Source organism: Colias eurytheme, chromosome 30 (genome assembly GCF_061535395.1).
Source record: "Colias eurytheme isolate Ceu_HAF_F1 chromosome 30, ilColEury1 Martin Lab GWU primary, whole genome shotgun sequence".
NCBI lineage: Eukaryota > Metazoa > Arthropoda > Insecta > Lepidoptera > Pieridae > Colias > Colias eurytheme.
Window position 1 is genome coordinate 4938908 of NC_143009.1, and position 27065 is coordinate 4965972.

The following is a 27065-nucleotide window of genomic DNA, read 5'->3' on the forward strand; positions in this document are numbered from 1 at the left end:
TGTTAATTATTTAGTTATTTGTATAATATTAGTTTCGTTCTAGCGAAAATGGCTTTATGGATTTCAGTTTAAAGGTGTCGATAAATCCTCACCTGTTTATTTTTACAACGGGAATATAAAAATACCTAGTAGAAATAAAAGATGGCGGAGTTTTGGCGCCAAATTATGTACTGTGAAAGAATAACAAACATTTTTTTGTATATCCTCGAAAATGTATGTTTATGTATAATAATAATATTATCTTCTAGGCAAAGGTTTAAACAATAGTGCTAAATACTAAGAAATAGTGACGCACAGGTGGACTAACAGGTATACCTATCTACCTTTAATATTCTTAGCTACTAGTTATTATCACAATATACAAATACAACCAGTAGGGAAACTTCATACAACATTTTCGTAATGGCTCACGAACACAAGCAAGCGTGTTTGCGAGAATCGTAAAGACAATTGACAGATATAAGAACACCCTTAGACATACGGCATACCTACGTGCTTGTTTGCGTGAGCCATTTCGAACGTGCTGTATGGAGTTTCCCTACTGGTTGTATCTGTATATTGTGTTATTATTCTGTGCCTACATAACATTTGATCAATAGACTTGTCACTTGAGAGAGCAAAAAGAGATAGGTAGATGAGAGAAAAAATAGTAGCAATTTTAGAAGATGTTTGACAGAGCTTTTTTTAAAGATAGGTAATGCTTGTAAGTGTGTAAAAAATACAAGTTGCTTGCATGATGAAAAAAATATGAATAGGTAGGTAAGTAGGCAAGCTTTTTATAAAAAAATCGTAGTACATAATATTTAAGTAGATACCTTTTTAATTTTGAAAAAAATACCTATCTACGATTTAAATAAGTATTAAAAATTATGCATAAATTTACATTTTTTTTTCGTTATTAGCTTAGTAGGTACATAAAACGCGTGAGCTAAAACATGATGAAATAAATAAATTGACCAATGACCATGTTGTCAACTAGAGCTCAAAGAGTACATATTAGAATGAATAATAACTTGTTAGAACTAGAAAGTAGGACGTCCACCTTCCGGCACCAAGTAACCTACGATAAAAAGCTCACCTTACAAAACTATCGATATATCACCAGCTATGTACACATCACTAGCTATTGTCTATTTTTCAAAAGACCAGCTACGTTCGAGGATTCTATCGATATTTCACCAGCTAGACCACATCACTAGCCTATGACTATTTTTCAAAAGACAAGTTCGAAAGGATTCTAATACTTACTCAAGGGCGATAGATCCGAAATCATATCCATTTTGGTGGGCAACTATAATATTTCTCTTTGAACGGATGTTTTAATCTGACACCCATTTCTTTTCACTTTTTTCACATCACTAACACTCATTGTAAGCACACATTTTACGTATTATATTAAATATGATATGATACAATCACTATCAAACACCTATCCTTCCAACTTTATCTGGTGACAAATGTAACAATACACCACTATTAACCAAGTTTTTACATTAAACTATGCACAAAATTTCGCGCACTGCTTTATTTTTTTATGTTTTTAAAATTGCGTTATCACAAAATATTCTCCGTATAAAAGTTCACACGACAAAAACACAGGCGAACGTCATCCAGGCAAACAGGTTTTGTTTTTTTTTTCCCAGAAGTTTAGACCACGTGATCGATTCCGCTGTTGTAGTTCGCACGTCTGCCGCTAGATGGAGCGGATCTTAAAAACGTTAGTACAATCGTACACATAAACCACGTTTGATTAAATTTCACGAGAAACTAAGCATAAAAAGTTTAATTACAATACCAAATGCTGAAGGAATGAAATATTTCATGCTCTTGCTATTGATAAAATTTCATATTATTATGTAAGTGAAATTATGTAAAAACATTTTTGTAATGTTTTCATGATCATTCATTTATATTTTATTTTATCGATATACTTAAATAAAAAAATGTCATTACATCACTATTTTTAGGGTTCCGTAGCCAAAATGGCAAAAACGGAACCCTTATAGTTTCGTCATGTCCGTCTGTCCGTCTGTCCGTCTGTCCGTCTGTCACAGCCGATTTACTCGGAAACTATAAGTACTACAGTGATGAAATTTGATGGGAATATGTGTTGTATGAACCGCTACAAAAATATGACACTAAATAGTAAAAAAAAGAATTGGGGGTGGGGCCCCCCATACATGTAACTGAGGGATGAAATTTTTTTTTTCGATGTACATACCCGTGTGGGGTATCAATGGAAAGGTCTTTTAAAATGATATAAAGTTTTCTAAAAAACATTTTTCTTAAAGTGAACGGTTTTTGAGATATCAGCTCTCAAAGTCGTAAAAAGTATGTCCCCCCCCCTCTATTTTTATAACTACGGGGTATAAAATTCTAAAAAAAATAGAGGTGATGCATGCTAATTAACTCTTTCAACGATTTTTGGTTTGATCAAAGTATCTCTTATAGTTTTTGAGATAGGTTGATTTAACTGTAATTTATTATATTTGCTGCTACGGAACCCTTTGTGCGCGAGCCCGACTCGCACTTGGCCGGTTTTTTTTTATTTGTTTCTTATTGACGTAATAAGCCTATTCATTATAACTTAGAAATTGTATTTTGATCTTTATGTCTAATTTACTATGTAATTCTTATAGGTATTGTATTATACTACTAGAGGTCCGCCCCGGCTTCACCCGTGGTACGTGTTTACGTTTACTCTCCATAAAAACCACCCTCGTACTTCAAGTAATATTATAAAAAAAAAATTAACGAATTTCGTTCAGCCGTTTTCGAGTTTAGCGCTTAGCAACACATTTGGCCATTCATTTTTATTATTATTAGGTAAGTACCTATATATTTATTTTTTGCACTTCTTTGAACATGGCGCCCCCTAGAGCATAACGATGAATTCAAATTAAAAAATGCAAATACAAACGGAAGAACTTAAAAATGCAAATGAAATAGTTGTTTTATTTATTAAGATTTTGTAACAATTTTTTAATTTAATTTATATAAGTGACCACGATTGACTGATACTTATAATCTTAGCTTAAAATAAGTATGAACGTGGTCTAACGTATCTACATAGGTATATAAAGAAAAAAAAATACTAGGCAGAGAAACTATGTGTAGATAAGCATTTTATTTTATACGCATTCACTTTTATCACTAACTTTTGGGTCCTGGCTGCGCTTGTGATAGTAATATAGCCCTATATAACTGAGGAATAATAATTTTGGGAATAATGTAGTAAGTAATCTACTGGTGAATTAATTTTTCAAATCTTTTCAATTGTTTTGGATACAATCAATAAGAGCTAGCGCGCACGAGCAACTTTGTCTCCGCAACTATTTTGTCTCTCCCGTCCCATCAATTTGTATGGGGAGTTGCGTCGCTACGTGCGCGCACTTTCATACTAGCCCATAGGTGGGAGAGACAAAATAGTTGCGGAGACAAAATAGTTGCGGAGACAAAGTTGCTCGTGCGCGCTGGCTCGATAAATAAATAAAAACAAGAAATTGTATATAATATAATAATTCGATTAGCAGCAAAAATCGATCGTCGTTATTAATTAATGATGATACATACTTAAATTAAATTTAAATTTTGCATGATATAATAATATAATAAGTAAATGTTTTATTACTCTGTGGTCATTTCATATCGTTGCCATGGTAACAGCGCGGCAAAACAACAACTTTTCTTTGCAGTGAACGTGTAAGTTTTTCTAGGTTTTTCTTATTTCTTTTAAATTTTATTTTTAACATTAAATTAAATTCGTATCCTATAAATTTGGAGCATTATTACAATATTCAGATTAGTGTGAATGTGATTTTTGTAAACGTCCACGTTTCTAACGCTTTTCCTTATTTTTCATGTTATCATGATATAATAATATAATAAGTAATAACTGAATGTTTAATTTCATAAACTCCACTTACTTACTTATACCTATTTATTTACGTATTTTATTGGACTATTATAATATGATAAAATATTATTATAATTATGTATTTTATTTTTGTCCATCTGTGTTTTAAATTTTAATTTAATTTTGGCTCTATAAATTTTATATTCTGTTACAGATTAAAAAAATAACTTCAAAATGCCAGAGTTAATAGAACAAATGTATTGCTCTCAGCAGATTGTGATTCCGCCGAAATTTCCATACATTTTAAAAAGGTATTGTAAAGGTAAGTTTGGATTGATCGCACTAGCGCCATCTAGTTAAAAACTTAGTAAACAGAATACAAGAATATGCGAAAAATGGGCGCATTTTGGAAAAGATCCTTGTTCCTGCTTCCTACGGTGTAAATCATGCATTTATATTTAATATTTATAGCTAGCTTTGCGCCTGCGGCTTCTCCCGCGTGTTTTAAACTTAATAAAGTACTCAAACGTACTTCGAGCACCACGCTCTATTGGTGAAAACTGAATCATAATTAAAATCAGTGCAGTATTTTTTGAGTTCTTCGCGAAGAGACTGATTTGGCGAATAACATTTCGTTATTTAACATAACAAAGTTACAGTGATTCGAGATATTATATTATTTGTACTATGCACAGTGGTTTGATTCACTTTTCAATTTCATATACCTACTTTGATTATTAAGTGAAGATTAAGTGATATAAAATAATTTGCATGCTGTTTAAAAACTGCTAAACATGATGTAATATTATATTGTAAGTTGTAACACCTCTTTATACCATGTTTAAATGCAAATAAACGATTTATTTATATAAAATCGTTCTTTTTTTTTCAGTTGCATTATCGATTGTAATTTTCTTGTTTCAATAATACTTTTATTTCAGCGGCCATAAAAACGCAACCGTACGATCTCTTACGGTGGTCCTTTGAGTATTTCACAGCATTGGCTGAGAAGCGACCACCGCCCGTAAAGTTGAGGTTGGAATACCCTGTGTATAGCACTGAGGGGGGGTTGAGTAGGGGGTGTTTGAAGGTCCTCGCCTGTCAGGTATGTGTTACCATGACCAAGATCGCAGTGATTTTTAATACTATTATAATTTATACTTTGTATTGTTACTTGATGGAACTGCATTTTATAGTAAACTAGCGGCGCTCCGCGGTTTCACCCACTTGGCTCCGCTCCTGTTGGTCTGCGTGATGATATATAGCCTATAGCTTTCCTCGATGAATGGGCTATCTAACACCGAAAGAATTTTTCAAATCGGACCAGTAGTTCCTGAGATTAGCGCGTTCAAACAAATAAACAAACTCTTCTGCTAGATTTGTATTGCAATAAACTACAACCGGTTCGAATCATCATGTTATATGCATATGATGGATACCTGACAATGAAAAATATAAATACAGGGTGGAAGGTTAAGATGGGGCATGAAGGGCAGGTACCTTAACCGTTGTAGCTACATGAAAACGTTCTTAGGAGACTATCCTTAAATTCTTGAGAAATTTTAATCTACATTCACAGATTTTTGAAAAAATGTACGGTCAGCAAGGAAATCGGCAGTTTTCAAAAAAATTTTTTTTTGATGCCAATCGATCCAGTTTCTCATGGAGATCAAAACACTCTAAAAGACCAACTGAGGTATGAGTACTAGAAAAGTCAGAAATCGCGAAAAACTATTTCCACACATTTACTAAGAAAATAAGTGATTCAACAAAAGATGCGCTAATAGAAAACTCATAAAATCATTATCTCTACTAAATTTGCCCCGTAACCATCTGCAAAATGCAACTCTGCGTGCATAGTCCCCAGATTGCAATGCTTGGACTAATCGCCCAAGGCGGTAGCATTTGTAGCCGTATTTCTTCCATGTTTTTAAAACTATCCAGTGCGAACAACCAACTTCAACGGCAACTTGTTTTGAAGAAATTTCGGGATATGCTTCCACAATTAGTGCCAAAATCTCAATTAGTGTCAAATGCTATCACCGTATTCTCATTCAATATGCGTGAACGACGCGGACGTGTCAAGCTTTTCTTAAATGAGCCACTTTCTACTAGATTTTTTTACAAGATTCGCAATTACCTTTCGCGTCGGTACATGTCGCATTGGGTATTTATTCCTGTACCATTCCAATGCAACTGTTGGGTTTTTATTATTTAAAAAGTAAGCCTCTAACAGATCTAAACGTTCTAAATTATTTAAGGACATTTTTAGTGAAGACAGAGTGACTTCTGGTAACTTTTGTTTTCTATGTGTTTGTTTACATAAGCCATAAAAATGTGACGTGTTCGTTCGATATTCAAATTTAAATAATTTTTCATCTCGTGCACGAGCTGCCAGCCACCGCCCGCTCACGCCCCGCGTCGCTGGCATGTTATGTTGCTGTGCCTTTGTCTTTTTACTTGTTCATGAATGAAAATAGTTTTTCGCGATTTCTGACTTTTCTAGTACTCATACCTCAGTTGGTCTTTTAGAGTGTTTTGATCCCCATGAGAAACTGGATCGATTGGCATCAAAAAAATTTTTTTTTAAAACTGCCGATTTCCTTGCTGACCGTACATTTTTTCAAAAATCTGTGAATGCAGATTAAAATTTCTCAAGAATTTAAGGATAGTCTCCTAAGAACGTTTTCATGTAGCTACAACGGTTAAGGTACCTGCCCTTCATGCCCCATCTTAACCTTCCACCCTGTATAGTGGAACTTGTGAATTGTGTGTTTCTTTACTATTGAATAATATTTTTTTATGATAACAAATTTACAAAAAAAGATGCAGTTTTGATTGGTATGAAATAGAATAATCTATAATTTTTGAATATTTTTTAAATAATCATTTATTTATGTTATTTTGAAATATAAACTAACTAGTTAAGTTTGTTACTTAAAATCGGAAGAATACAAGAAATTCGATTGCTACAATATAAGAGAAGGTTCAATTCAAATCCTGTATCACCATAAAAAAATGAATACCATTAAACGTTTAAAAAAAACATTTTAGTGCAGAATGCAGAGACACATAATAAAATTATTTTAATAACAAAAGAATCTTCACTGTACAAATTGTCGGCCTTATCGCTTTGGAGCGATTTCATCCAGGCAACCTTGGGATATAGAAAAATAAAAAGATTAGCTGTTTCTTTGAAGATATTTTCTTTCAGCTAAGCCCTTCCACAACCCTTCCTCTAAAGCAAGTAAAGCGTGCATGGCGAGGTTTCTGCCTTGACCAGATCGAGCTGAAGAGGATATTCTGCCTCTGTGAGGTCTACATGAGGGAGGAGGTGGTCCCGTTCTTGCATTTTATAGCGGTGGCTGGCGGGCTTTTGACTAAGGTATGGTAGATTATAGCACAGTATTACAATATATTTGTATAAGGGCTGATTTTTCAATCCTTGGTTAAAACTTATTCGTCGAATAATGTATAAAACCATTTTAAAAACGTATTCTAATTGCCCGCATTTGACAGTTTACGTGACATTTTAATATTATCGTGTAATACTTTATTGGCCGGATAAGTTTTATCCAAGCATTGAAAAATCAGCCCTTAATATATGTATTGTAATACTGTGATTATAGATTCTTTAGGTATAAGGTTGAAGTAAATGTTAAAAATATGTAATGACGAGTCAAAAGTGCTTCTAGAAGAAGTCTAATTGAATTAATAAATGTTTGAGTTTGAGTTTGACTTTGAGAAAGACATAAAATAAGAAATGATTTTATGTCTTTATTTTGTATGGGTTAATAATAATAGAGCCAAACTGAATTCATTTTCTTTGAGGCAGTATTTGATTTTATATCAGTCATTTCTTTACTTTCTTGTTTGTAACCGCATTCTTAGTTTGGTACCATTATAAACTATCGGTCAATAAATAAATCGGTTTGAAAAGCGTGCCATAGTAGACACTAGAGACCTATATCCAACAAGAGTCGAATAAAGGTTGAGAAGATAATATTTAAACTCACAATCACGATAAAAATTGTCGGAACCAATACGATATTACAATTTGAGACTAAACATTATTGCCACGAAATTGTGTCATTTTCAATAATGGTTTCGTATAGAGCGTTTTTACATTTTTTATGATTGTGAGTCCATGGGTGATTGCCTCACAATCCGACTCACAACAAATACTTGTGTAGTATGTACTATGCGATTGATTGAATCGCATAGTAATAATACAGGATCGCTAATCACCAAATCGCTAAGCCACAATATGGCAATAAAGCGCCATATTGTGGCACTTACCTGTTTTAAGGCAATTACACGGTTCAACGACCTTAATGATTCTGTCACTACATTTGAATTTGTTTTTTTAACCGCCCTCTATAAATATACATCGTTGTTGAAGTAAAAGTGACCAAAGATTATGGAATTGTATACTGTATCGTATTGTATCGTAATGTGTTAGTTGGTTTCTACCTAATTTAAGTTTTCTCTGAGAGGCAGTAACATATTACATTTATGAATAGTAAATATTGTGTAATGTAGGAAGACTCATCTTTCAACATTAACCGTTATAAGCAAAGTCTCTACTACATGACCCATTCTGGAGACCTTAAGATGACTAAGCAAGTAATTATAAGTTCTAGAGTGGGGAACAGTTAAGAAAACACCGATTTAGAAATTAATTTTATTCAACACGGACTCTACTATATTCTGGAGACCTGATAATGGCTAGGGTGGAGAACATCTCACCTACAGAGATATAAAAGATGGAGTACATTATTTGACGTAATTCTATAGAACGGCCCATGTCATGGTGTATCGAATGGTAATGGTGACCAGGCAAATGTATTTAGCGTTCTCTGTATATCTCTTCATACCTAGTAGGAATATATGCATGCAACCTACACACACCGAAAAAAATAGGGGAACGGACAAGAAATCACGTTTTTTTCGACTTGTTATGTATTTTGTAGTTAGTTCGGGATTAATTTTTGAAAAACTCGCATAGTTCCCGTTCCCGTGGAATTTCCGGGATAAAACCTATCCTATATTACTCGTGGATAATGTAGCTTTTGAATGGTGAACGGAATTTTTAAAATCGGTCCAGTAGTTTATGAGCCTATTCATTACAATCAAACAAACAAACAAAGTTTTCCTCTTTATAATATTAGTGTAGAAGAAATCATCGGTTCACCCAGTTAAAAGTGCGGAGGTAACGGAACCAACAAAAAATTAAGTTGAATTGAGAATTTCGTCCTATAATGGCGTCGGCTAAAAATCTTGCTATACGTTTATGTCAGTTTTGACTTTTGACTTTCCTACGATTTTATTCAATAAAATAAAATTAAATGATTTTATACAATTGTATATATATATTGAGTTGCGAACTACCTACGGACACGCTGTCTGCAGCTCGTATATTAAAAATTAAAATCGATAAAAAATAGTTTTCAGTGCGTATCTTAATAAAACTACACACCAAGTGATTCGTAAACGTGCGTTGAACTAAGTGAAATAATAGAACTTTAAATAAACTGTTTACTTACACAGTTTTTATTTTAATAAACTACCAGTGCAATTTATGTGAGATTGTTCAATAGTGGGTGAAGTGAAAATAAAAACTGTCGTCCTTCCATTGTCCGTGCACTAACATCTCATAGCACAATCCGCTATCATATCACAATACGCTAAATTCAACTTCAATATCCAAGCATCTATAGCGTACTTCAACAGTGCTCGGACTTACCGGACATCGAAGATTGGGAGATCGAGGTTCGATCCTTGGCAGCGAGACGACATTGAATTATAATATATATATAAATTTTTTTTTTTTTTTTTTCTTTTCACATTGAGAAACCTGAGAACGTGGTTCATATCCAACCGAGCACCAACTAATTTGAACTTATTATTATTTTTTTTTTTTCCTATTGAAGATGTCTAATAAATGTGGTATTTGCCTCTTGCAAATTAAAGATGCTAAGGGACCACAATGTTACAAATGTTCAAAACATTTTCACGTTGGATGTGCTTTTTCATCTCCCGACAAATTTAATAAACTAAATACCGCTGCTAAATTATCTTGGAATTGCGACAACTGTAATCAAAAAAAGAAGAAAAAAGTCGAAGGGGTTTTAAAAACACATACCTCTGTTAATCTTACTACGTGTTCAAATCGTTTATTGGATACAATTTCAGAGGCGTCATCAACAGAGACGCCTCCATCCATGGAAAAAAAATCATCGTCCATGTTTTCTGAAGAAATGCTTAGAAATTTGATAAGAGAGGAATTGAGCACGGTTTTACAACATTTTGTTGATGAAAATATAAACAAACAACTTAACATCATTAAACGTGAATTGGAGGAGTTTAAATCGTCTCTTTCATTTATAAATCTGCAATATGAAGAAATTAAGTCCGACTATCAAACAAAAATGAACACTTTGCACAACCTGACTACTGAAAACGAAACATTGCGTGAGACAATTCAAAATATGACCTCTCGTCTCAACCAAGTCGAACAACTAAGTCGTAGCAGCAACCTGGAAATTCAATGCGTGCCAGAACATAAAAATGAGAATATTTTAACTATGGTTACCCAACTTTCCAAGGTGGTTAAATGTCCTATTGTCGAAAATGACATACACTATTGTGCACGCATTTCCAAAATCAACAAAGATAGCGCAAGACCTCGGTCTATTTTAGTAAAGTTAAATAGTCCCCGCACACGTGACTCCTTACTAGCAGCAGTAATTAAATATAATAAGAACAATAAAACTAAACTTCAAAGCTCGGATATCGGCATAGGTGGTGACAAAGACACACCTATATTTGTTATAGAACATCTCTCACCAGAGAACAAATTACTCCATGCTGCGGCAAGATTACGAGCTAAGGAGTTAAATTATAGATATACGTGGGTCCGTGGTGGCAAAATTTTTTTACGAAAGGAACCATTATCTGAATGTATTCTTGTTAAAAACATCAACACTTTGAAAGCGCTATCCTAATATGAATAAAAATTCAAGTAGTGGTTTAGATATTGTTTAAATATTATACAATTCGATTCTAAACGGAACTTAAATGTATACTATCAAAATGTTAGGGGTTTAAATACAAAAACAACTGATGTATACTTAAATATTCTAAGTTGCGACCTTGATGTGATTTGTTTCTCTGAAACTTGGTTGTCTGGTTCTGTATTTAATGAAGAAATTTTCGATAGTCGATATAATGTTTATAGGCGAGATAGGGAGTCGAGCGGCTTTCACAATATGAAAAGTGGCGGTGGTGTTTTAGTTGCCGTGTCGAAAAGATTTCATTCTCGACGGATTCCAGAAATGGAATCCGATTGCGAAGATATCTGGGTGAGCATAGACATGAACAGTCGAAATGGAACACATCAAGAAATTTTTATTTGCTGTGTTTACTTACCACCTCCTATCCAAAGTCATATTCTTACTAATTTTGTTAATAACGTTAATAGACTCATGGAAACGCCCATAAAAACCGTAATTGTTGGAGATTTTAATTTAAGCAACATAGTTTGGCCAAACCAAAACAGCTACAACACCGCCGCTGCATCTCGCAGAAACGGTAGCTCTTTTGTTAATATTCTGATGGATTTCATAGCTTTAAATGGATTTTCCCAATATAATCATATTGTTAATAATAGAGGAAGGATTCTAGATTTGATATTGTCAAACTTAAATATAAGTAATGTTGAAGTAAGTGATGTAACACTCTCAATACTTGATCCAATGCATCCACCTTTGATATTTGCGGTTTCTCAATTAGATTTGAAATATATTTCGCGAAACAAAGATGAACGATTTAACTTTTTTAAGGCACAGTATGATCTTATTGCTGAAGAATTAAGCACTATTGAATGGGATAACGAATTTAAAACTTGTTTCGATGTCAATGAGGTTGTGACTACCTTTTATGGCATCTTACGCAAAACTATTGTCAAGTTTGTTCCTAAAGTTAAAAGTCATAATAATAAATATCCTGTATGGTACACAAAATCCTTAATTAGATTGCTTCGTCAAAAATATAAATATCGTATCAGAGTAAAAAAATTTAACAACCCCCTAGATTTAATCACTTATGAAACTCTTAAAAAAGATTGTACTAAACTCATATCCTCGTGTTATTCTACCTATTTATCTAATTTGGAATCTTCTATAAAATCAAATCCAAAATTATTGTGGTCGTATGTGAAAAATAAAAGATCAAACTCTGGAACATATCCTACTCCTATGAAGTTAGGTAATAGCTCGGCAACGGATGGAACTCAAATTTGCAATATGTTCGCCGACTATTTTTCTTCGGTATATGAGACTAGCTCACAACATAATGGTGATATGAGCTCAATGACCCACAACGCTACTTCTTATCTACACTCATTAACTATCAATCAAGATTTGGTATTCAAAGCATTAAAGAGACTAGACCAAAAAAAAGGAGCCGGTTCAGATGCAATACCACATGTATTTGCCAAAAAATGTGCTAAGGAATTATGTTATCCATTAACCGTTATAAATAATTTATCACTCAAACAAAGTATTTTTCCATCAGCTTGGAAGGAGTCGATCATAGTTCCAATTCCTAAAACAGGCGACGCGAATTTGATCAACAATTACCGACCTATATCAATCCTATCTGTTTTTGGTAAGGTATTTGAAAGTCTCATCTGCCCAATTATCACTTCTCATATCAAACAATCAGTCAGTAAGTTTCAGCATGGTTTCACAAAAAATAGATCCACCAGCACAAATCTTCTACTTTATCTCGAATGTCTTGTAGAGGCTGTTGAAGCGCATACTTGTGTTGACGTCATATACACAGACTTCTGCAAGGCATTCGATAAAGTTGATCACAATATATTGATCCAAAAGTTACACAACATTGGTATTGGCGGTGGTCTGTTGGGATGGTTTTCGAGTTATCTTTTGGGTCGCTATTCTAGAGTAGTGGTAAACGGTTTTGCCTCTGAGCCCTTTTCAACTAAATCCGGAGTTCCACAAGGGTCGCACTTAGGCCCCATTTTATTTAATATATTCATAAATGACCTCCCACTTAACTTAAAGTACTCAAAAATATTTTTATTTGCAGATGACCTTAAAATTCTGAGAACAATTAAATCAACCACTGATAGTACTCTTCTCCAAAAGGACATAAATTCTTTGGCAGAATGGTGTAAAATCAATAAAATGAAACTTAACTCAGAAAAATGTTACCATATACGATTTAGCAGACATAGAAGTAGAGGTATTATTGCACCCAGTTACCAGATTAATAATCATATCTTAGCAACAGTAGACAAAATAAAAGACTTAGGTGTTTATTTCGATGCAAAACTTAGTTTTCACGATCACTTCAACCATATAATTAATAACGGTTTCAAATTGTTGGGTTTTTTACTGAGAACTTGTAAAAATTTTAGGAACCCTCTCACAAAAATTACCCTCTTTAATGCCCTAGTTAGAAGCAAATTAGAATATTGCAGCGTAATATGGAATCCAAAATACAATATTCATATTAACAATATTGAACGCATTCAAAAAAGATTTTTGTGGCATCTTGCGTATAGTTGCAACGTAGCCAAAAAAATTCGTAGTTACTCAGAACGTCTTGATTATTTTAAAATACGAACACTTTATCAGAGGAGGAAGGTTTTGGATCAGGTCTTTTTACATAAATTGGTGAATGGTTCAATCGATTGTGTGTCATTGGTATCTCAGCTTAATTTTAAAGTTCCAGTCAGATTGCCTAGACATTCTAATAATATGCCGTTCCATACAAAATTCCACAAAAGTAATCTAGGCCATTATTCAGGCATTTCTCGCCTTACCAAAGAATATAATAATATAGTTTCTGGCAATAACAAGACTATTGACATTTTCTCAAACACTGTACATAAATTTAAAAAGGAATTGCTCTCGATTGAACCTTTACCAAAACCCAGTTGATCAAATGTAGTTTTATTTTAACATTAATTGATTATTTTGCCGTCAAAATTGGATTTATGTATTATGTATTATGTATATTATGTATACTTTTTACCTAATCTGCAGCTAGCTGCAGACTGTGTGTCTTTGATTTAATGTTATATTAATTGTTAGTGGTGGTTGCCTATAATTGTGACAGCACTATGTCTACGATTGTTATAACTTTAATGCTTTTATCTATGTATCAGTGTATGTCATGTTGGTGATCCTTAATAAAATAAATAAATAAATAAATAAATATACAATATTAAAAAAAATTGCTGATTTTCGGCGGTATGGCGACCATTTGGAACTGTCTGAAAAGTATGGCATGGCGATTTTCGTACATGGCTACTGGACTATGATTACCTGTGCAAAAATTAGCCTGGTACAAATGGTTGAATTTTTTTTTTAAATCAACGCATTCACGTCGGTATTGTGGGCTGTAAATTACACCGGAAAAGTATGGCATGACACTACCGCCCACTTCTTTTTTATGGGCTATCGGTAAATCCTAAAATTTTTGTGTTACAAATCGTTTGCCTTCCGTAATTTATCCGACGAGTTCGACGAGCCCACGCGACTAGTCTGCCGGTACCACTGTTCTGACCATGATTTTTCTTTTTGTCATTGCGTACTAAGACCACTGTGGAACCGCCATCCGGTTACAAATGACCCAAAATTTTGTGTCAGTATCTCCCGGCTTTGGATTGTTTTGGACCCTTAAAATATACGATAGAACAGCAATTAATCTTTTTTAAAAAATATTCAAGGCACAGGGAAAATCTGGTTACTGTTTTATAGGTAGGTATGTGTTTTCTGATAATATTTTACTGTCAAAAATTATCAACACTGGATATTATTCAATGACGCCTTTCAAAAACAAAACTAATTTACAAACAGATTTTTATATCTTTACATACCTATTTTTAACTTTCATTTCATGAACTGCTCATGTAAATACCTATTACAATCTGGTTTAATTTAACAAAACATTCAATTCGGTGAATTTTAGCGTTATTTTGCAAAAAAAAACCGCACGTACAGTCCCCCGTCCGAGTCGAACTGACACCGTCAAATTTCGTCGAAAATATGCAATAGAGGTGAGGTTTTATGTGGGTTTTATTATAAATTCGAGTTTTTCTTGATAATTTAACGATAATAATGAAAATTGAAAAAACAATCAATACAAATTGTTACAAATATCATAACATATTTTTTGGTATAAATTTCATGTATAAATATGTAGCCGTTTTCCTAACAAAATGCGTTTTATGTTCAAAAAGGGGTTGATTTGTATGTATTTTCTTTATGTTTAGGCCGTTCTAAACTGAAAAGTAAACAATACACTTTGTTAATTATATCCTTGAGTATCACATATATTTTTTTTAAGACAATCGTACCAACAGTTTCCTCAACAAAATTCAATATGTATAAGGTGTTTTCCGGTTTTGACCATAGTAATCCCCTTAAGAATTGTAATAATTTCCTGAATAAATGATAAATAAATAAATAAATAATACAAACTTAATGGTAAATTCCTTATTATTTATTCGTGATTGTCACTCGCCTCATCAATTGTCGAATTTTCGACGAGATATTCGTATAGTACGAGTGTCCTCGCGAACACATTCATTTTTCATCCAGTATTCCTACATTCGTTTCTTAATGTGATTCATACGCGAATCAATCAGCAAGGCGAATATTCAGTGCATTGTTTACAAATGCGTGTTCCCATTAATGAGAAGAAGGTCGATAATAGTTTGACAATGAAAAATGTTCTGCGCTGCTCTTCGCAATATCTGCACCTTAATGTACTGATAATGTTTTTATACAGTCTCTAACACACACAATGATATTACTCTGCGAGACGCTAACCAAAGAGCCTGATGGTGGATCAGCAGCTATACCAGTGCAGGATTTCCTGATGATGTACAGGTTTCTGGCTGAAATGGATGCGTCTAAGGATGTTAAATATATGGATGGGTATCGCGAAGGTGAGGAAATTGAGAATTGGTATAATATATTATTATCAAGCTATTCTAACTGTTCGCATAAAAAATCTTATGTTAAGTAACTATGCACTTTCAAACTTTTCAGTAATTTATTTTTTCAACATCTCAAGGTTTCCTGGTAGAATTTTCTTCTAAGTGATAAGACCGACAATTTGTACATTAGTTATACATTTGTATTTCTGTAAATTGTTATTTCGTGCATTGTACAATAAAGTGTCTTTCCTAACGTAGTCATTCTCGAATAAAAAGAACATAAAAATTTAAAGAATTTAAAATTATTTTTTTTATTGTAATTTTTTGCAAAAGCTCGGTTCTGATGAAATGAGAGATAGGTACATGGACATCTGATCGTTCTATCACTTAGAGCATTAAACCATCTAAGTTCTATCCATTACGAATTGTTGTAAGTTGAAATAAATATATGGTATAAACTATATAAAGGTAATAATTATTAATTAAACAGTTCAATACTTTTTATTCCAATAATTAATTGATTATTTAACAGGCGATTCATCAAAACAAGAACAGAGTATAGAAGAAGAGGAAGAAATAACTGAAGATGATAACGCAGCTCAGGATGAGGTTTGTATAAATATTATTAAAATACCTATTTATATAAAAGTAAAGTTATTTAAAATGTGGCTTTAATTTAAAAGAACTTAAGAAGGGGTATAAAGCAAAAATACCAATCTTCTATTAGATAATACGTGTAATATTCAAGACCAAATCTAAAAAATAAACCACTTTTATCGTGACAAAACCAAACGTTTTATCTCGAGAAAAAAGGAGCGCCAAAAGTGGTTTATCGCAGATAAAACCAAAACTAAAAGTAATTACACAAAATGCTCTGACAAATATCTTGCAAATGTTTTAATATAATTGTTTAAGAAAAAAAAATCATAATAAGTATTACATACGTAGTATATTATTATTAGTCTGTGGTATTACCATGTCAAGTAGAAAACGTAAAAGTGTGAAAATTAGAGCTAACTTGGTGATTTTTTTTTATCGAGTTAATTTTAATATTTTATGTTTTTGATTAAACAGAATCGTTGAACATATCATCTAGTTTGATATATATTTTATTTTTTAGATTTGGTCTTGAATATTACACGTATCATCTAATAGAAGATTGGTTATTTTGCTTTAGGTATGCCCCCTCTTAAACGAAATCGGTGTATGCCCCCTCTTAAACGAAATCGGTTCAGCCGTTCTCGAGTTCTGGGCACATTTAGCGATTCATTTTTATTATATGTATATGTTATAGTCAAAGTCCGATACACAGTCTCTTCTCGGAAGGACTGGTTTATCCTAGGTTTGGCCAAAGCCATCAGGCAATCCCCGAAATACATTTCAATTTCGCCCTTTGCCTGAAGTATTTTTAGTCAAACCCAGGAGCTCCTAATTTTTCAGTCAAACGTCGAAAGTAAATTATTCTGTTTCGGTTTTGGCCTAGTCAATCCTAGAAGCGACTGCAATTCTCGGTCAAACGTTGATCTGAACATGTTTAAACAGGTTCATAATGTCTCTCGTGTTCCTCTTGCTCTTCAAAATTATGCAAATGTAAAAGGTCTAATGTATTGTGCAATTCTAAATGTCATAATGCCTTACCATGCCAGAATAAACATTAATTTTTCATTTTAATTACCTAAGAAATTATTAAAACAATTAACATTAATGCCTCACCATGTCAGAAAAATGATTAATTTGTCACTTTAATTACCTAAGAAATTATTAATACAATTAACATTAAAGTTAATGCCTCACCATGTCAGAAAAATGATTAATTTTTCATTTTAATTACTTAAGAAATTATTAAAACAATAAACATCAAAATTTTAAAAATGTTATTTTTTTATACTTAATCTTATACAAACTAACCTCCGTATATTCCAAAGCATTTATTTATTTATTTTATACTTTTACGGCCTAATGCCACACGGCATTCTCTCAAAGCATCTCAAATATAAAAGTGAAAATCACGTAAGCTGACCAATCAGGTGTCAGAACTGGCAGAGTTAAGCGGTTCTTAAGACTTGAAAGCTGCTTAAATGATAAAATGCTTCCAAATATACGAAGATAAGACACTTCATACCTATATCGGAGTTTGACTCGTCAAACCCCGATAAAATTGTGTTTTGACGTTTGCCTGACCAAATTAGTCTCTCCCAGGTTTGACGAAAATTGTTTAGTCAAAGGCCGAAAATTTACATTTGTTTGGGCTTTGACTAAGTCATTCAGTCTGACCTGAGGATTGACCAGTCCAACCTAGGAGCGCCGGAGCTTCGGAGTTTGCCTATAACATATAGAAGACTTTACATAGATAGGCAGTATTGTGGATACTCTTGATATTAAAGAAAATGTCTTAGATTAAATAAATATGCAGATACGATCCGACGATTTCTGGCAAGACAGCAGCAACCTGCAGAAACTGAACCTAATCGACGATCATTTGCCTCGATCGTCGAGGTTAAGTGAGAAAATGAATATGCCTGTAATTGGCAAGATTAAACGATCTCCGTCCATTGAGAGAGCGGGACAGATAGAGCGGGAAAACTATATGAGAGAGAGGAAAGGTTATATATGAGAGTATTGTAACCTTTTTTTAATTATATATCTATGTTTATCAGCCATCTGGTTTCCATAACGCAAGTGAAAGCTTAGTACCTATGGGATCAGATCGTGCCGTGTGTGAAAATTGTCCTGAAATATTTATTTATTAATTATAACTAGCGGTTACGTGGTATATAGCCAGTATGGTACTCAGAGATCATGTTCATACCCAACTTAAAAATTGGTGCTGTAGGTTTTGAGATTTGCGCGTTCAAACAAACAAACTCTTATATTACTACACTGTGTCCCGCAGTTTTCCGCTTGGCTTCGCTACTTTTGGTCTTGGCATGATGACATACAAATTACAACCTACAGCCTTCTTCGCTAGATGGGCTATCTAACGCTGAAAATTTTTTTTCAAATCAGTAGTTCCCGAGTTTAGCGCGTTCCAACAAACAAACAAACAAAATCCTTAGCTTTATAATATTAGTATGGATAGATTACTTATAGATAAAAGATTGTTGTAATTTGATTGAATTATTATCAAAGGTTTTTCAATTCGACTTCATATTTCAGGAAGAGCTGAACCAAGCGAAGATGTTGAAGTTAGTTTTATTTATTTTACGTTATTTTAAGTATTCATAGAAATTGATGATTCAGTATTTTTTTTCTATTTATGTTACCAATTAGTTAATAGTATGTTCATTTATCTGTGAAAATTGAATTGTGTGTCTATTTTAATTAATTATATTAATTTTTTTCTGTTTTAATATTTGATCAATGGGTAGACGTAGAATGTATTAGCCACTTAATATTGTAACCAAAACATCTCTAATTTGTTCTTGCAAATAAATATAATTTGAATTTAGGTGTATTGTAAAAGTTCATAAATTCCTAAAATTAAACAAAAAATGGTTACATAGAGTAGCAGTAAGATAAATTATGAATTATGTCTCTGTTATCTCATAGTTTTTATTTTATTGGTTCTAGAAAAAACTTCGTGAAATGAGCGGTTCGAAAATTGGCCTCCAAGAATCAAAAAAGGATGGTTAGTATAAAAAATAATAATTTATTATGTTTTCCTCATTTTATTTATTGAAAAAAAAGCTTACCAATTAGATATCTACGTATACGTAATTTTTTGTTCAAACAATTCAAAAATAAACATTAGTAATTTCGTAGCTCGTAGTTATCTAAATTACAATTTTGTCAATTTAATGAATGAAACGCACCAAAATCTAGAAATCTGTTTGGAAGATTAATGAGAACAAACCCACAAACAAATAAAAAAGCTCCCCAAAGAATAATGATTATTTTTCATAATTTTTCCGTATACATAGTGATCAATAATTTTGAAGTGAAACTTCTTTAGGGGCGTTGACAGTAAAATTTCAAGGTCGCGTCATGGCAATACCGTCTCGTCATGGAGTAAGGCGACGATTTTGGTATCTTTGAATCTTTCCAAAGAAGTTTCTGACACGCGATCTTTTTTTATTGATACTTAATTGAACAGATAAATTAGTAATAAGTCTATTATCTGATATAGATAAAAAAGAAGAGATTGAAAAAAAGAAGGAAGGAGTCGACATTATTGTGACGGATGAGAATTACGTACCAATACCATACGAAATATACGGTTAAATTTATTGTTTTATTTCAGTAGTTCGCTATTTTTAAAATAAGTTTCTATTTAGAATCTGTAAAAGTTAAGATTAAGAATATATTTTTGATTTTTCAATTTTAATTTTTGATAAGATGATACCTGGTAGAAATAAAACTAACGAAAATATTTGAAAAAAAAATACGAAGAATAGAAAAGGCATTCGTGCATTTAGACTTAAGTATACGATTTTCGTGACGATAGTTAAATTTTTTCTTTTCTATTCTTTATTATTTCAAATATTTACTTACGTTAATTTTTGAATTATATTTATTGTTCTGTAGATCCACCACTATTTAAATAAATACTATAACTTATCTACAGTTATGCATTCTAAATTGTAGCAAACAAACAAAAAATCTTCTTAAATTAGTAGGTAACATAATATATCAATCAATATAATTAATATAGGAGAACCAAAAACAGAAGAAATTGGACTAATTGAAAGTAATTTGGAAGAAGAAGAAACGAAAGAAGATTCGGTAGATGAGAAGATTGAAATAGCAGCTTTTGTCAATGAAGTAAATTAAATTATTGATACTTTTAAATAAGAAATGATGTTAGGTATATATTACCTTTAGCCATCGGTTTCGCGTATTTCCAAACTATACATAGCCAGAACGCAACCATAGGAAACTGCTCGTGTATACTTTGTAATGCTGTTTTTAAGTTTGTTATTACAATATATACACGAATTGTGCGTACTGATCGTGTATACTTTGTAACGCGGATGCTTGCTTCTTCGTTCCAAACTATACACGATCAGTAGGCAAAATATAACTAAATATAGGTACTTACTACACCACTTACGCTTGAGCGAAATAATAAATACTTATATAGGCAATCAAAGAATTGTACAGCTATATCTATCTACTTTTTTTTCTTCTTGATTGATTCAGTAAAATATGGAATAAAAATATTATTAGGTAAGCTTAGAAAAAAAAAATAGGTAGATAACAGATATAAGGGTTACCTATGGGTTAGGTTAGGTTCGTGTTTTTTTTAACTACACAAAAATAGGAGCCCCTCGAAGCGAGGCTCCGTCGCCTCGCAACCGTCTTCTTCTGGACTTATTAGATTCTTACATTTTAGTACTATTGTCAATTGTAAGTCGTGCAGTATAGTCGGGAACGAAGACACAAGCATCCACGATACAAAAAATATACGATCAGTACGCAACATTACATACACAATACACATGCATTTTAATAATAGATTTCAAAACAGCAATACAATAATATGAACGCTAGCAATGGAAAGACGCCGCGCTTACTCCGAAACATACACGATTAGTCCGCATGCGTACTGGCGCTGTATATTTTGGAGCGCTATTCTTACTTACTTCACTACAAAGTATACGCGAGTATTTGCGTACTGCTGTTGTATAGATTGGAAGAACTTTGTAAAATAGTTATTTCCAAACTATACGTGATTAGTTTCACACCGTTGCGTACTGGCCTTGTATAGTTTGGAAAGACGCATCGGTTTCTCTCGCGTGATAATATGCAGTTAAAAAGTAGCCTATATGCTAATCCAGGCTATAATCTATCTCTGTGCCTAATTTCATACATGTTCGTTCAGTATTTTTTATCAAATAAGTACATGCATAGGCAGAGTTCAGTTGGAATATTTGAGAGTGTGAGTCTAGCTTTTTATTCTATGGCAATTCCTAGGAATGTAGGTTGTAAAAGGTAAAATAAACATTTTCAGAATTGTAGTGTGGAATACTAAATTCTATAAAATTAATGTCAAACAGACATACCTAATGTTCTTTATTTTCATCACATTCATTAATTATTTTGAATTAAGAATCACTTTCACGTTTGTTTTTGGCTAGATATTAATTCTTTTAATGCCGTTTCTTTTCTGCGAAAATATTGTCGACGACGCCGTTGGCGCAGTGGTAAAGTAACTGCCTACTGAGCCGACGGTCCCGGGTTCGATCCCCGGTCAGGGCAAATATTTGTGTGATGAACTCAATTATTTGTTCTTGGGTCTGGGTGTTATCTATATATGTATTTATTAAATATTATATTTATCGTCGCCTAGTACCCACAACACAAGCCTTAATTGAGCTTACTGCGGGACTAGGTCGATTTGTGTAATAATGTCCTATAATATTTATATTATGTCCTATAATATTTATATTATATGTATTATATTATTGTTTCATAGTACCTAGAAGAATGTTAGTACTAAAGCCTATTCCATATATCCTTTATTCCTAATCCTTTCCTTTCCTAGTGTTACCAAGATCGGGAAGAGCGTCGTGAGGATTTAGCAAGGACTTTTGAAGAAATAGCCGATATTGTGGATAGATTTAAATCGGCTAATTATGATTTGGGTGAGATGGCTTAATACTTAGTCATTTAAGATTATTGTGATCGAAATATTATGTTTATGTTTTATATAAAAATATGTACAATGTTATGTAGAAAAAGTACGTTGGCTTGATATTATTGTGAATTGTGAATTGTAGAAGGTATTATTTTTATCGTATGGTATTTAAAGAAAAGGTTCGTATATTATTATACTAGATTTCCGCCCGCGGCTTCGCCCGCGTTTTCAAAGGAAAACCCGCATAGTTCCCGTTCACGTGGGATTTCCGGGATACAATCATACAACCTATCCTATGTGTTATTCTGATGTATAAGCTATATTGTGGTAAAGTTTCATTCAAATCCATTCAGTAGTTTTTACGTGAAAGAATAACAAACATCCATACATCCATACTTACAAACTTTCGCCTTTATAATAGTAGTAAGATGAGAGAACATGAGGAAAGGAATAGATTGATTATATTAATCATTGTGATAATTTTATATATTCATAGATGTTGATGAATCTAATGATAATTATGTACAATTTTCATTTACCACTCGATCTAATAGCCCCCTTATTTTCAGCTAGTTAATAACAAAAAGGCGAAGCAAAACTGAATTTCATATAGCATTGTTTTTTTTCACACCAAAAAAAACTCAGCAATGCAATCAAAAACGTTAATTAAATTAAAATAATAAATTGGTCGCAGGCATGGTGGCTGGCCGTCAAATGTCGACAACAAGCGGAGAATTTATCGTACAACACATTGAGAAAGATATCATGGACTATATAAATGAACAAATTGCTATACTACCAGATCCGGACTTGAAGAAGAAAAAGGTATTATAAGTTAATGGTAATAGAGTCGTTTTTGCAGTGGAAACTATATTTAAAATTTAACATAATATAAATTTAGCTGGATACGCGGATTTACTCGTGTGATGCGCGTGATACCTGGATAAAAAGTATTTATGGATTACTAGATTTCCGCCCGCGGCTTCGCCCGCGTTTGCAAAGGAAAACCCGCATAGTTCCCGTTCCCGTGGGATTTCCGGGATAAAAACTATCCTATGTGTTAATCCAAGTTACCCTCTATATGTGTGCTAAATTTCATTGTAATCGGTTCAGTAGTTTTTACGTGAAAGAGTAACAAACATCCATACATCCATATACATCCTTACAAACTTTCGCCTTTATAATATATATTAGATATATCCTATTTCTTTACCATTCAGTATAGATTGCTTTTGCGTAAAAGTTCATATTAAACTTTCACGTGTATAATATTTGTAGGATTTTACTTTGATTATCTATGAAGACATTTTGAATCGATCGTAATTTGGCTAGAAATTATTTTTGCCATCAGGGCCCGTATGACCTCTTATTTCCAGTCAGTTTACGTCGTGAATTGAGCTGACTGGCAAATTCATATAATACCATTAATTAACCATGGCTGGTTATTGCGATCATAATATGAATTTGCCAGTCAGTTCAATTCACGGCGTAAACTGACTGGGAATAAGAGGTCATAATACGGCCCCTGTTCAAAACACAGTATTTCAATTATATTTATTACATGGTACATAATTAAATGAATTCTATAGTAATATGTATATGAATACTTGATACTTATTAAATTTTTATTTCTTTTAATTTATTTGTTCTTAAAGCAAGTAACTTTTCTACAAACTATACTAGGCGAAACCAGAAGAAGTGGCCATGATACGTGACATCTTAGAAACTTTCCTCGACGAAAACATGGACGTGATAGCTCCAGAGGTAGAAGAGGCGGAGGCTGAAGAACAGCCTATACCTGAGGTTATATTTATTATTTACTAGCTGCGCTTCGCGGTTTCACCCGCGTGGCTACGCTCCTGTTGGTCTTAGCGTGATTATATAATATAGCCTATAGACTTCCTCGATAAATGGGCTATTATAGACAGAAAGAATTTTTCAAATCGGACCAGTAGTTCCTGATATTAACGCGTTCAAACAAACTCAGCTTTATACAGTTGGTCCAGGGTAAAAACATTATAAAATATAGGCTATTTTGTTCATCAGGGATAATGTAAGATTATAATGGTAAAATATTTTAGTAGTTTCGGAGCCTATTCAATTCAAACAAACAGTGAAATCATTCCTCTTTACTATAGTAGTGTAGATAGAATTGTTTGTTTTATGAGTGTTATGATTTACTTAATGTTCTAAGGTTTTCTTTTTGAAATTAAGGATTTTATCGGATTTTTAACGTTATTTATTCATTATATTATTTTATTAATTTATTAATTTATAATCCCGTGCTTCGCACACTTTGCAGCGACATAATAATATCACGAATAAATCGCGTTCAAAATCCGTTAAATCTTTAATTTCTAAATGTATAATACTCGGGTAGAATCAAACACCAGGTACTCAATTTTTCTTTTATTATAATATATTTTATTATAATACAGATAACAGTGGTATACGCAGTGCCTGGTATAGGGCCACCAGTCGACCCAGATATAATTGAGGACTTTGAGAATTATATCCTTGAAGTTTCCAAAGTCCAAGGTGATGTTGTGATGCCGAGGAATATAAGGCATTTCATGTGCCCACCGCTAGAGAAGTAAGTAGTTTGGAAAAAATCGTAAAGTATGAAAAAAGAGCGTATGTGTGTTCGTAGCAGAAGTGAAATTTCTTTGGCAAGATTCAAAGATACCAAGCCGTCGTCTACTTGATGTGACGGTATTGCCATGACGCGACCTGAATGAATGGAAATGAATGGAAAAGTTATAAAAAATAGACCGCCTCCTTGGTACAGTGGTTGACGCGTGAGCGTAGCACCGAGGGGTCCTGGGTTCGATTCCCGGTGGAGACGAAGAAAAATAAAATGTCTCGGTCTGGCAGGACACAGAAGGCTGATCACCTACTTGTCCCTAAAGAAAATCGATCAGTGAAACAGATGTATAATATTAATGCATCTGCCCCTTACCCCACTTGGGGACATGGGACTTCACTTATGTGTTAATCCAAGTTACCCTCTATATGTGTGATAAATTTCATTGTAATCGGTTCAGTAGTATTTGCGTGAAAGAGTAACAAACATACATCATCATCACTCAAACATACCTACCTATCATCATCACATATCCGCCTATTTGTACCGCTTCATTGTTTGTGTATTATTTTTGTTTGATTTTGTTTTATTTTGTGTGTGCAATAAAGTGTTTTTTATTATTTATTTATTTATATCCATCCTCACAAACTTTCGCATTTATAATATTAGTAGGATAGGATAGTAGGAAGTAGAATTCTGTTACGCAAGTTTTTTTTTTTTATTGGTAAGTAATAGGGAAGCGCTTGACCACAATCTCGCCTGATGTTAAGCTGAGATGTGGTCTAAGATGGAGCGCGCTTCCCTAGAAGGTACCTGTTCACTCTACGTTACAAGTTACCTATAGTAGAGCCAATTTAATAGGCAACATTTGACGTCTATCAATTTTATCTTCATAGGGTGGTAACCTGCTTAAAAACATCGATTAAAGTGAATTAATCGATACGGACTTGAAACATTTGTCAATCGAACTTGAAACACATGTCAATAATTTATGATAATTTTTATTCCCAAGTAATCAATGCATTCGATTCTAGATGTCAGATTTCGATTTTTAGAGTAACGTCTCTGGTATTTAAAAAGAAAAAAGGTTTATTGACACAAAATTGTAGCGACGTCAGTTCTTTAAATCAGAAATTGTTCATTATGTTTAGAATGGTTTATCAGTAAAATCAAGTCCTAAAATTACTTCTATCGGTCATTATTATTATAAATATGTAATCGTAATTGAAAAAAGTTAAACAAATGTGCAGTTCTAACAAAACGAAATATCATGTTATTCTATGTCGTGGTTACTAGGTTACGTTGTTGAATTTTGTTGAACTGTCAAATGTTGCCTATTAAAATGGCTCTACATTAATATGAATAATTATTCTTTCAGATATGAAGAATATAAATACGAAGATTCAGCAACAAAGAAGGAAGAGGTGCCAATGACAGGCGTCATTACGGATTGAAAGTGACAGATTTAGAAACATTTAAAATGCACTTATCTCTAAAATCTATCTCTCACTCACTTTTATTGTAATGTTTGTAAAATAAACTTTTAAAACTCGATTTGTTACGTTTTATTTTATTTAGATATCTATTCGGTACTTTAATCGTAAAGTTCAGTAAGTGTTTAGAAAATGTCTCAATGTGTTTTATATGACTGTAGTCTATGTCGGAGCACCCTTTCTGTAATAATTATAATTGTTAAAATAAAGTCACAAAATAATTTTTTCGTGTTTTATTTATGAACCTTAATTATGTCAATATTCTAAAAAAATCTGAATTCAAACTAGGAATAAAAAATAAGAAAGTTAAGTATCAGATTAAATTCTACCCACACTTATTTGACACTAGATTTCTGCCCGCGGCTTCGCCCGCGTTTTCAAAGGAAAACCCGCATAGTTCCCGTTCCCGTGGGATTTCCGGGATAAAACCTATCCTATGTGTTAATCCAAGTTACCCTCTATATGTGTGCTAAATTTCATTGTAATCGGTTCAGTAGTTTTTACGTGAAAGAGTAACAAACATCCATACATCCATACAAACTTTCGCCTTTATAATAGTATTAAGATAATAATAATTA

At 32.9% G+C, this 27065-nt stretch overlaps 2 protein-coding genes across 2 annotated transcripts in view; one reads left to right on the plus strand and one right to left on the minus strand.

Annotated features, from left to right (window-relative positions):
- The window catches only part of LOC149895825 (uncharacterized), a 50014-nt gene extending 48388 nt beyond the window's left edge, over nt 1-1626 (minus strand). The window contains exon 1 of the mRNA XM_090118674.1: nt 1249-1626. Within this exon, the coding sequence (XP_089974800.1) occupies nt 1249-1279 (31 nt within the window). The 5' untranslated portion in view covers nt 1280-1626. The remainder of the gene's footprint in view (nt 1-1248) is intronic.
- A 2037-nt stretch (nt 1627-3663) lies between these two features.
- Nucleotides 3664-26683, plus strand: LOC149895826 (uncharacterized). Its single transcript, XM_090118465.1, has 16 exons — nt 3664-3702; nt 4071-4178; nt 4798-4961; nt 7071-7241; nt 15683-15842; nt 16366-16442; nt 18247-18436; nt 18990-19018; nt 19404-19461; nt 19960-20049; nt 20485-20594; nt 22318-22417; nt 23105-23235; nt 24094-24213; nt 24849-25003; nt 26373-26683. The coding sequence occupies exons 2-16, from the start codon at nt 4091-4093 to the stop codon at nt 26446-26448; spliced, it is 1719 nt and encodes a 572-aa protein (XP_089974591.1). The 5' UTR covers nt 3664-3702; nt 4071-4090; the 3' UTR covers nt 26449-26683.
- The last annotated feature ends 382 nt before the right edge of the window (nt 26684-27065 follow it).